General features: G+C 36.3%; 1 protein-coding gene across 1 annotated transcript; it reads right to left on the reverse strand.

Moving 5' to 3' along the window:
* Window positions 1-1,335: 1,335 nt before the first annotated feature.
* On the reverse strand, window positions 1,336-12,717 carry P5CR (pyrroline-5- carboxylate (P5C) reductase). The gene is made up of 7 exons (XM_010274990.3): window positions 12,426-12,717; window positions 8,790-8,838; window positions 5,996-6,087; window positions 4,487-4,559; window positions 3,065-3,185; window positions 2,357-2,462; window positions 1,336-1,847 (listed from the first exon to the last, which is right to left on the reverse strand). Exons 1-7 carry the CDS (start codon window positions 12,618-12,620, stop codon window positions 1,659-1,661), a joined length of 825 nt encoding a protein of 274 aa, XP_010273292.1. The 5' UTR covers window positions 12,621-12,717; the 3' UTR covers window positions 1,336-1,658.
* Window positions 12,718-13,129: the final 412 nt, after the last annotated feature.

Here is a 13,129-nt window from a genome sequence, read left to right on the forward strand (position 1 = left end):
GTAAATTGACATCAGTTCCGAGCTAACACCTACTCCAACAGTACTTTGAGCCTACAAATTCCGATACTGGGCTGATCGGTCATTCTCCTTTCTCTTATTGAACTGCAATAGAAATGACCATCTGATCTGTGCTATGGTTTTTATTCTTCTTGAATCCCCACTGTATTTTGTTTTATATCGATTGTTTTTTCTTTTTGAACGGCAGAAGCATGTTGCAGCGGCAGGTAGCACTTATTTACAGCGGCAGAAACATGTTGAATCCCCATGTGTTTCCTTCCTCTATGTGATTCTATTTTTATTTTTTGTTTCTTTTGGTACATGGGGATGCTTGACGGCTCTATAATAGAGGGTTATCGTTGCCTCTGCCTAAGCTCCTATTTACAAATCTGCAAGTATTTTCAACATTCAATTTGATTCCAGCAGCCATTACAGCTTTACTTCTTAATCTTTGAAGGAAAACCCTCTGAATTGTTTTTATCGGGCCAGACCCAATTAGCCCAATTAATAATTGGTTCAATTCTGGGTCCCAAACTATTATTCCCATAGGGTCTGATTTGAGGCCGGGACAACCTAATTTCTTGTTAGTTCACAACGATTTCATCCTGTCCTGAACCAGACCCGAACCGTTGACAACCCTGCTTTACATTACTATGAGGATATCCGCCAGCCCGCAGTCGAAGATTTTTCTCCCGCTGGACCTTTGCATTTCATTTTGACTCCCCGATTAATAAATTTGACGAATGCAGAATTTTACTCTTTGCAATCCTCGGCAAATCCAACATTAGATTTAAGCTTACTCTTAACCATATTGAACCGTTGAAGCTGAACCGCTGACTTGTTGCTTTGCTGGATAAAATGATTAAATATTTTAGCAATTTACCCAACTTCAGCTTCAACGGCTCAACCATTAAGCTCCGCGTATTCACCGAAAGACAATAATAAGCTTTTTCAGTTCAGCAGTTCAACCACTGCACCCGTTATCAAACGGCCCCTTAAAAACAGAATAATATTGAAAAAAAAAAAAAGTGGGCACAAATAAAAAAGCCAAAAACAGAGCCAACTCAAGATTTCAAACAATTTTGCATTGAAATACAAGAACATTTTTCTTTGAAACGTAAGATGGAAGAATTATGAGAAAGGAAAACATGAATAAAATGTAAAAGCGAAGCTATCTTTGGGCATTGGGACTAAAGAAGAACAAATTTTCTTGTTTGTTACTAATTCTCTAAAATCAAGCACGCCCGCTTACTGACATGAAACCTAGAGAGGGAAATATTCTTGCCACGTGAATGGTTAACTCAGAAACTTATGCGAGAGACTAAGAGTGAAAGTAACTGATGAGAAAGCTAAGTTTTTTTCTTTCTTTTTTTGAAAAAGAAACACCAAAAAGAAAATATCCCCCAAAATATTACAAAACCCCTAAAAAAGCTACGTGCTGAAAACATAGACAATGCAACTTTCCTACGAACCACCTATCTGAATGAAATAGTTATTAACAGGTATGCAAATCCAATGACAGTGTAACTCTCCTATTCTCAGAGATGAATTCGGGGACCATCACATGTAGATCAGTGTGGACCTCTTATCTGTATAATCAGAATTTCTCCTGGCCAATATAACAAAAAGAATGCCAGACAGTTTCAAATGTATATATAAGGCTAACTCTGAGATAGTTCTCGGCCACGCTTGGCAGCAGCAACAACAGCGTTCATCAAGGCACCGCGGAATCCACCCTTTTCTAACTCGTGTATCCCAGCAATTGTGGTTCCTCCAGGTGATGCAACATCATCTTTTAACTGACCCGGATGCTTCCCTGTGATACTGGCCATAGACGCTGCTCCCAGAACCTGCACAAACAGACAGTTTACTCAGATCAAGCATGCACAGTAAATGGTCAAAAGATTTAGGCAAATAAAAAGTAGATTGTTAGAGAGTGTTCTTGGGACTGACACCCAGGATGTGATCTAAGAATTAACCTACCAGGTCAATGTACAGTAAGAAATTTGATTGAAAAATAAGACTTGCTTCAACAAGAACTCATTCAGTAGAAAAATGGTTAAAAGATGTATGAATGTCAACCCAAAATGAAAGAATAATACATGTCTAACTAGGGCAGTGCATCTTTGAAATGATCTGTCATTGTAACCTGACCTTGTAGTGGTTGGCCTCTTGGTCATCAGAAAATACAATTCTCTTAAATTTTAAAAGAAACTACAACAGGATTTGCCAATTGAGAAGTGATCATGCATTTGCCAATTGAGAAGTGATCATGCATTTACTAAAGCAAATAAACCATCATAGTATGTCCAATGACTACAATAACATAATAGACTCCATGTGGCAACTTAAAACTTACTGTTTGAGAAGCCAGGCCCAATGCAAGATCTCGTGGTAAACCAGCAGCTACCCCTCCATCAGCCAAAGCATCTATTGCGAGGTATATGTAAGCTGGACCACTACCACTGAAAATTTCCAGTCACATATGACTTGTTATGACAGAAGAGCCTATTTGATGAGTATACCATTATGAAGACAAGGAACAATAATTACAATTACAATAAAATTTTCAAAAGATAAGGAACTATAATTACAATTTACAATAACTTTTTCAAAAAATAAGGAACTATACCATGGACTTGTTTGGGGTTGCCTCGGGGGGCTTGGCCAGGATTGCTTAAAAAAATGCAAAAAGTGCATTATTAAACTAAGGCACACACCTAGGTGCACCAGGCATGTGCCTTTGGAAAGGACCTAGGTGAGGTAAATGCCTTGAAATGCACCTCACTTCTAGGCACACCTTTTAAATCACTGATATGTTTATATACTTTCTGAAGATAAATGTCATTTTGTCTTGCCAAATTTAATCAAATGTCAAACATGTACAGATTTTTTATAGTATTTGTTAAAATATAAAATTTTTCATATTTTGGAATTATTAATACTAAGAGTAGGAGTTCATGCAGTAAATGGTTTTATATCCAGTAAGTATCATGTCAGACATGATACACTAAGCATGTACAAGTATCTGGGAATCATAGCTTCCAATATGCTTTGTACTACATACCTCAAACCAGTGACTGCATCAAACAACTTCTCATCAGCTTTCCACATCTTTCCTATTGCTCCAAACAAATTAGCTATTAGTTCACCATCTTCTTTTGTAGCGGCTTTTCCCAAGCACATTACTGAACAAACGCAGTGCATCAGCCTCTTGTTAAATGTCAAATAATTTGATATACTGATATATCTGCTGGTCTCCCATGTCATTCTAGCACAACCCTGGTCCAAACATTACATAGACTGGTCCACAATCATTTTAAGCACGAGTCTGTTGTGTTACCTTTTGTCTCTTATACACAAAAAATCAGAACAGACATGTTCATGACAATTTATCCTACAACATATATAGGTCAGATTAGGGGTGATCATGGGCCGGTCTGGGCCTGATTCCGGGCCTATAGCTTTTATGTATAAAATACTAAATATATAATATGTGACTGTGTATAAAATTTATTTTATGTATTATATAGTATGAAATATTATATATAATTATAGGTGCCATATTATAATATTTATATATAAAATAAAATAACATATATTCATATGTACAAATGACATATATGTAAATATATGCAGGTTGGGCCAAGCCTGGAATACAAAACATAGGCCAGGGCCTATGGATTTGGGTTGAAATAAGAGTCAGAACATAGGCCTAGTGAAACTCACAGGATATAGCCCAACAATTATTTGCTTGCTGAGAAAATTGCTGTGTTGGTAAAAGGTACGAAATAACAAGAGCACGTCTTCAGTTCTGCACCCATCCACCTCCTCTAGCATCTTAAGCACATTCCAAGTTTATAGGTTACAGATGGAAGTCTTCTCACTCCTCTTCCTTCCCCTTTCTTCAAAACCTCTAATTATCCATGACAAGATGGATGATTAACTATCTAATGTCAAATCAACACCAAAAGTACAATTTCAAATGGTATTTTACTTGCCTGGAGAAAAGAAACTTGGACCATGCACAAGAAAGACCCAGACCTGAGTCAACCAGGTCCTTGTGTCTAGGCAGTAATACATCATTATGTTTTCTGTGCAGTTTCTTTGGAGTTGCATCTTAATGTTCTTTTATTCCTCTTGTCCAAATATGGAAACAAGATCTATTATTTTACTTATGCTTTTTAAGCAAAGATGTCCCAAAGCACACAATTCAAATATGTTTTAGCATTAGTTATTTGTCTCATTGACAGGAAAGGGACAAAAGATTTCATTTCTTTTACAATAAAGGATCTACGATAAACCTGAAAAACAATGTATAACTTATTTAAAAATGTATAATACAAGGAAGACAAGATTATTCCATTAGACCCAGTATAGTAAAACGTGATAACAATCCAATATGCTACTTGATTAACTATGGACAAAAAGCAACAAAACAATTGACATCACATAAGAATTAAAAATTAGTTACTAGAGAAATTGTTACCTGTTGCTGCCTGACCAACTGCAGCAGGAGTGTTCGGCATCACTCTTATAAATCGGTTGTGACCAACCCAGTCCTGAATAAAAGAATATTAAGCATGGAGACCAAGACTATAAAAAAAAGAATAAAAGAAATCTTGAAAATATAACTACAATGCACCATGAAGATAAATCTCAACCCTGGGAGACGAAAACCAAAGAGTGAGCTAAAGAAGCTACAGCAGAAAACTGTAGAAATAGAAATTGAAATTTTGCAAAGAATTTTCAATTATCTTTCTCTTTGGCATGGGACAACTTGCTTGTTGAAGGAGAATGCTGAGTGGTACTAGATTGGATGGTAATTAGAACAGAAGGCCCATGGATCCTGAGATGCTTCATTAGACATAGGACTTGGCATAGGTTCAATAGCTTGTTCAGAGGGATCCCTAGATATTAATGGCATTACTGATACTTCAGCTAGAGGAGTGGGCAGATCTGAACTAGTTCAGGGGAGCACCCATAGGGCTGACTGCATCTTTTGTATCTTTGCTTTTCTTTTTGTTGTGAATTCTGAATGTTTGGCCAATTCACCACTTTGGTTCTTTTCCTCCTTTGAAGTTCTGTCAATGTGAGGTTATTCTACATCCTGATCGTTAATTAAAAAAATGCAAATGTATCTAAACATCTTCTATGAAGAATGTTTGAAAAAAAAAAACAGTAGCAATTTTAAGAGAAAAAAAAATAATACTCATAAGCATGTATGGAATCTTATGGAAAATTTTTATAGTAATCCATAATTGTATGCATATCAATGCTAATTGCTCACTTGCTAAGTGGATATTTAACCAACAATGGCTTATGGGCCTAGACAAGGGGAGAAATACTGTATTTTTAGGTATTAAATGTATCTACTATATAGGGAGAGGCTCTTGGTTCTCAGCTTTGGGAATCCTTGTATTTTGTATTTTTGATATGAGTAGTTTTTTACTTTTTGTCTTTTTCATCATGGTGGTTATATTCTGAGCTTTTATTTTGCAGAAATCCCTTAACCACAGATTGTACTGTCACTTCTTTGTAATCTTTTGGTTCTGTAACCTTTCTTTATAAAAAATGTCTTTTCCACTATCCAAAATATGAGGGAGAAAGAGGTTTCAAGACTCTAGCATTGATCCAATCTTTTATATAAGGATGGGGGCATAGAGTTATTTCATATAAAACCTCTTGCAGAATGTATTACCTTCATGAAATAACTATTTTTAATTATCTGTATATTATTTTCATTGTTATCAATAAAGCTTAACAGTTACTGATAAAAACGTCATTGAAAATCAACATAGAAGTCCTATTCTGACTTTCACATACGGAACTCTGGTCTTCACTCACTAATTAGCAAGTTTTACACATTAGTTGATATAATTGATGTTGATCCTGGGAAACACTTTCACAAAATGTTCACAGCAGTGGCCCAATTGAAAAAATGTTCACAACAGTGAAGATGAATATACTTTGCAATGTTACATGAGGAAGTACTAACCTGCAAATCAGTCAATTTGATTCCTGCAGCAATTGACACCAAAAGTTTCTTCTTTGGAAGCAGTGGCTTTAATTCCAGAATCACTTTCTTAACTGCAACAGCAATAGCAGCAACGTCTTTGAGTTAACAAAGACGTAAACTTGAAAAAGCCAAATACTATGGTGCAGAAATTGCACCATGAAGCAAAAAGCATGAACCAATGATAAAATGAGATGTTACTTATACTTCACATCATTAACATTGTTGAAGTCTTTAACGTGATTGATAAGAACACTTCGTGAAATGTGAACTAAAAAGATAACAAACCATATGACGTCTTTAACGTGTCACAAATATTCATTTCTGCACCATAATAGGACTCCAAAAAAAATAGTTACTGTTACAGTTAGAGATTTTCATTTGTGTTAGAATGTGAAGACATACAATTAGGATAGTTAAATTGGAAAATAACATATAAGGTAGTATTTCTAAATAATAACTAACAAATTCACTATCCACTCTCCAATACCTTGGTTTGACAATTCATAGCAAGGGAGAGACTGAATGGAGCAATGTTCTTTTTTTCTTTTTTTTTTTTATCAATACTGTATGGAGCAATGTGTTGGACAGTGAAGAAACAATATGTCCAAAATGAGTGTGGCATAAATGCGTATGATGACCTGGATGGGTGGAAAAACTAGAAACAATAGGGACAAAAATGAAGTCATTCGAGGGAACCTAGGAGTAGCTTCAATACTCACATGCGTAGAAGACCTTTGAAAGCACCCATAAGAAAGTGATATGTTGCAAGTTGAAGGGGTAGACCAAAAAGGAAATGGGCCGAAGTAGTAAGAAATGATTAAGGCACTATTAGTTTAGCAATGAATATGACATTAAATAGAATGGAATGGTGAAACAAGATTCATGTAGCCAACCCCATATAGCTGGGATAAGGCTTGGGTGATGATGATGATGATGAAATTCACTATCCACTCTCCATATAATTTAAGTTTTGAACAAAGGAAGAACAGCCAAACACTTCTGGGAATGACACAATTTTCCATCTAAGTAGTTCAATACACAAATAAGCATGTCAAAAGAAGAGAAGGAGAAGGCTGTTTGTTTCTATGCTCGAAGAACTTGACAAAAAGAATCAGGCATCATGGGAAATGTCATGAAAAAGTTTTCCAAACACATAAAACAAAAAATACAAGGCAAGTGAAGAATGAGATGTTATAAGTTAAAAGTATTATTTTATACCCAATTTGGAAAAAAAATATATTAGATATCTACTGAGATAAAGGGCAGACTTATTTATAAAGAGATAACTATGCCTTCATGACTTTTTTAGCAGGAAGATAACAATAGTGATGAGATGATGATTTAATGAGGACAACCTTCAAGGAATAAGGCCTGATATATATTCAAAAATAATGACGAGATGATGGTTTAAAAAAAAAGGATTGATAGTCATCACAATTGATCAGCATTATGAAATGAATGCAAATTTCAGCATTAGACTTCAAACAATACATGGAATTTATGTGCGCTGGAAGATGCTAAGGGGAACCACCCCTGAAACATAAAGTTGGTAAAAACCAAATAAAGAAGATTTATAAAGACAGTCAGGTTGAATACGGTTTGTATTTTTTATGAATAAACAACATATTTACCAAATACAAGAAGAAAGATATAAAGCTGGCATCCCAGAGGTTGAGATGGCCAAGTGATGAGAAAAATACATCAAAGAGTGATCCCATCTAAGGCTGCAACTTGGGCCGGGTTGGCCCGAACCCAACCCAAAAAAGTTGGGTTGGGTTGATGTTTGGGTTAGGGTTAGGGTTGAAATTCATGAACCCGACTTTACTTCGGGTTGGGTTAGGGTTGACCCCTTAGCCAACCCCACCACATAGTATCATGTATTTCTTTTAAGATAATCACTTCACTTAATCCTAATCAGAAAGACTAAAACCTTAATAACATTATTTTATGTTTTTTTGAAAATTTTATTCTTCATCTCCTCTATGTTGTTTGCCGCCCAAGAAAGATCTATCCTAAGTCGTAACTCATAATAAACTATAGTCATTTCTAACACTTGTTTTTCTGAATTTTGTACCAGAAGAACAAAAAAAAAACATCAACAAACAAATACTAATGAAATATAGGATTAATATATGTAGTGAAAGTTGAGTTAAGATCTAAAATCGAGAAATTCTATTGAGGTTTTAAGGGATGGGAAGAAGGTTGGGTTGGGCCCAACCCGAAATTGACTTCGGGTTGGGTTGGATTGGGTTGGATTAGGGTTGAAGGAATTTAGTTAGGGTTAGGGTTAGGGTTGGGTTGGTCAGGTTGAAGGTCGGGTTGGGTTATGGTTGGGGTTTAGAACTTAGGGTTGGGCTAGGGTTGGCCTCGACCCGACCTAACCCGGCCCGACTTGCAGCCCTGGCATCCCAGCAAAATAAATTCCCTCTCTTCACCCCTTGTCTGTCCAGGCCATCAGCAAACTATTTGCTGACCTGTACACCAAAATGTGGCTTGTACAATACTGATACAATATGACTCTGAGGAAGCATTTTATATTTTTTGATGAATGAGGAAGCATTTTATATCCAACATCCAGTAAATGTCTATTAAGAGTTCATGCAAAAGCTTGTGTCAAAGGGGCCCAAATGCACTGTGTACAAATAGAAATATTTCCAAATCAAAATACTGATAAAAATTCATCCTCACACCAGTGCATAAATATCTAGCATCCACAAACAGATAATTAAGCTTGGGATTGGACTAGTAAAGGATGTCTTCCCATGGGCAATACCAATTTGAGGTTTCACAGAGAAAATCACCACATCGCTGTCTTCAGCTACCTATTCATGAGATACAAAGTGAATCAGAGGATTAACCAAACTATGAAAAACAACTTTCCAAGCAGCTAACGATATGTCACATATAAGCAAAAAAAAAAATCTAATGTTCATGAAAAAACAAAAAAAAAATGAATAGGGTAAATTACAAGGACTTTTCTGTACTTTGGAGGGTGACACTTAACCTCCTGTACCATTTTTTTGCAACTCCTAGCCCTTTATACTTTCATGTAATGTCAACCCCCAATAGTGTCAATAGTGAGTGAGACATTACCAAATTTCCCAAACTATTTTTATGCCTTTAAAGAAAAAAAAAAAGAGAGAGAGAGAGAATGAGAGGAGAGGAGAGGAGTTGGTGGTGGTAATTGGGATAGTAGTAGAGGAGAATACTAGGATGAGATAGCCAGATAAGTTAACGGCAGAGGTCATATATTCTACCATGTCGAAACTCCGGGACATCGATTAGAAGTCTTGAATCAATTAATTCATTTATGGACACCACTTTGGCAAACTATATCATGGGTTCAGTTTGGTATATCACTTGGATAGGCAAGATTTTGGGGTTGATTTGTTAAATTATTTGTATGTCCCAGATTATTGAAAACATGATACATCATTTGGATGGTTAGTATTAATTCACTGCTTGAAATAAAACGTTAACGGTCTAGATCTTTTGGTCAATATTGTACATTTTTTGGTAATGAGTAAAAAAGAAAATTTTATAAAGAAAAAGATAGACAGAATTTTACAAAAGGAGCAGCCACCAGAAAACAGACCCACTCAGAGAATAAAGAGAGACATGAAGCCTCCAAACCAAACACCCCCAGCCACAGTGAAAACAAAAGAAGGCTCAAAAGAACTTCACAACACCCACTAACTTAGGCAAGGCCCAAAAGCACCAAAGACAGACCCACAGCAACCAAAGCCAACACTCCAAGATCAAGAAAAACAACTGACAAAGCATGCAAAAACTTCCAACAGCGGCCCCTTCTTAACCAAACAGTCAACATAAATATCTGCCCAGTGTTTCAATTTCTAGCACCACAGAATCCCACCAAACTTATAGCCAAGCCACACATTCTCCTCTTCTGGGTCTTCCATTTCACTATTCAATTCCCTATCCTCTTCCACCAACCCGTATCAGGTCCATTTTCCAAGTTATCAGCCACAACTAATGATACAATCTCTTTTCCTACCAAATAGAAAGAGACCCTTCTAAGATCACCCCTGACTCTGTTTCTGCTAACTGAGCTTTGCTGTATACCATCAAGAGCTAAGTTAAATGTAAATTTCTGTAAGTTGTCAAACTTTGGTTGTTACTGATCAATATTCAATGGGTAAAGAACAAAACTGTCTTATTAAGCAAGATAAACACATATTAGGGTTTTAGAGATGCCTAACAATGCATACGGTGTGTTCATGGGTATATACCATATCAACTCCATTGACATAATTGTAACAATTGTTTATCATTATACATAAGTGTAACAAAATTAAGTGTTGCAAAAAAAAAAAAAGTAGAGCCTCAATGTCACAACCCCAAAGAACAGGGGAGGACCCTTTTATTTTTTTTGGTCGGTGGAGGTCCCTGTAATTTACCCAAATAAATAATTAATATGGAAAAAATCTGAATACCTAAACAGAAATGGCACAAGAAAAATCTGGAACCTCTAGTTATATGTTGTGATACTTTTCAAAATGCAGCATTATTGGCACTAAACAGAAGGCTAATCCACTCTAAAAGAATCAACTTGAGTGAAACCCAGTGTATTAAGGTATGGTATCTGTGCATTGCACTTTTGGAAAAGCTGGAAAGGGTGAAAGTTTCATCTCATTCAAGGGATCAACTATGGTGGAAGGAGGGCTCAAATGGGAAATACTCTGAAATCTTGTTACTTAGCCCTCTATAGGAACCAATTAGGCTCAAACCAGGCGGTCCAGGCTGAAGAGTAACCCTCTGTGGGGCAACCCAGTTCCTCCTAGGGTAGAAGCTTTTGTGTGGCTTGTTGCTATGGATAGTGTCTTGACTGTGGATCATTTGAAGAGTAGAGCATTTAACATGGCTAGTATGTGTTCCTGTGCAAACACACAAGATGAAACAGTTAGTCATTTGTTCATATCTTGCAAAATTTCTGGTTCACTTGGAATCTCTTCACAGCATTGTTCGGAGTAAGAAACTTTCAACCGAGGTTTCCTTCAAAGATTTTCTCGTCATGGCCAAAGCTCAGAGGCAGTAAGAAAGCAAGGTTGATTTTGAGCTGCATACCTTTTGCAATCTGCTGGAACATCTGGACTGGAAGGAAAGAAACAGAAGAGTGTTTGAAGATAAAGCTGGAATTTGGATAGTCTGGTGGTGGCTGTTAGCAAATCTGTCTCAGAATGGGTCTTGGTACTGCCAGAATTCAAACAAGTCAACAAAGAGGACCTTGGAGACAGGCTTGGGGAAGTTTTAGGGTTACAAATTTGTAATCTGGATGATATGTTTTGACTTGTATTGGTGGTTTAAGGTTACTTGCAGGTATTAGCTTAACACCTGATTAGATTGTAATACTTTTTTTCTTTTGATGAATTTTTTACTTTTACAATAAAAGAAAACTATTTTTGGAAAAAAACTTAATTAAAGGCAAAATCTACAGTGCAAATGAACTAGTGATAAAGTGAAACATCACAATTCACATCTTTAACGTTATTAAAGTCTAACATGATTTGCTAGTTCACCTTGTAAAACGTTAACCAATGAAAAGGTAAGTAAACATGTATGTCTTTAACATAATTGGTTACTTTTTTGCTTTTTTTGTAGCCTAGGAACTGCAGTTGGACTCAAGAAGTAATGAAAAAGAAAAAACTACAAATAAAAACCATTGAAAACTTGGAGATTAGATCATAAAATTCCATGAACAGAAAATTAAAAAAAAAAAAGGTAAAGGGAAAATTAAGATAAAATTGACATTATCGACTAAAGGAGCTAGTCAAGAACATTAATTCCAGGGTTGAGTTAAGATTGTTAGAAAACAAAAATCAAATCAATAAACAAAAGAAGCAATGCATGATCCAAACGTCAAAAAAGAAACACGAAATTGTGATCAGATAGAAGAAATACAATAAAATGACAGAATACAAAAGAAAATCGCAATAAATTACTTAAGGGAAACCAAAAAAATCAAAGTACAAAAGAAGATAGCGCCATGAATCAGTTACAGTTTCGACAAAAGAAACAAAACCAAACAAATAATATAAAAAATATAAGAACAACGACGTCAGATAAGCCAAATGCATCGTCAAGAAACACATGAATTACGGTCATTTCATCCAAAAGAACGGCGGACAGATGACAAGAATCTAAGAAGTACAAAATAACAAAAGAAAAATAAAATCGAATTGCAACCGCAGATAGAGAGATTGAGAAAAATGCCTTTAGATGTAAGGATTCAAGGAATCATAGATGAACAACGATAAATTCGTCAAAGAGAACATCGATCAGAATAAAAAAGAGAAGATTTAAGAAATGCAGACTCGGCCAAATATACAATAATAAACAGAAATTCGAACTGCCACCAAAGACAGAAAGAGAGAAAGCGAGTCGGAAGTACCTCCTCATTGTGGTCGAAAACAGTGACGCCAAAAGCGGTGAAAGCCTCTTTGCGATCAGAATCCTTGTGAGCAGTTCGGATCCTTGAAGCGGGCAAGACACCTGCTCTCACCACTCCTCTGGCGATGCTCTCCGCCATTTTTCCAGCACCTATGAAGCCGAGCTTGTAACTGTCGATCGGAATTGGAGCAGCCATTGCCAGAGCTAGGGCTTCTTGCACTCTGAATTTCTGGTTATTGGTTCAACTGAGGCCGGCGGACTAGCCCTACCGAGTCTGAGAAGTAGCGCGGAAGAAGCGGAAAGTGTTTTTGGAGGGAAACGGGCATTTTCGTCATCTAAAGAGATTTTCAGGGTTTTTTAAGTCTTTTTCTATTTCTTTTTTATTTTTCCTTTTTTTAAGACTTATTTTCATTTCCAAGCACTGACGTCATGTATATATAGAATGACTGAATGAAGGTTGGTGGGACCGGGATTTTTTTGGGTAAATTACAAAGACCCCCTTTACTATAGGGTTTATGACAAAGACCCCATGTAATTTTGTTTTGAGACAAAGCCCCCTCTACTATGACCGTGTGACAAAGACCCCTTCCGTTAGCCTTCTGTCCAAAAAGCCGTTGCAATTTTTTTAATCTCCATACTACCCTTGTAATAACTATTTGAACAATTGGGAGAAAAACATTGTTCATCTTCTCCTCTCTCTCTCTC

This window comes from Nelumbo nucifera, chromosome 7, assembly GCF_055504915.1.
Source record: "Nelumbo nucifera cultivar China Antique chromosome 7, China Antique-T2T, whole genome shotgun sequence".
NCBI lineage: Eukaryota > Viridiplantae > Streptophyta > Magnoliopsida > Proteales > Nelumbonaceae > Nelumbo > Nelumbo nucifera.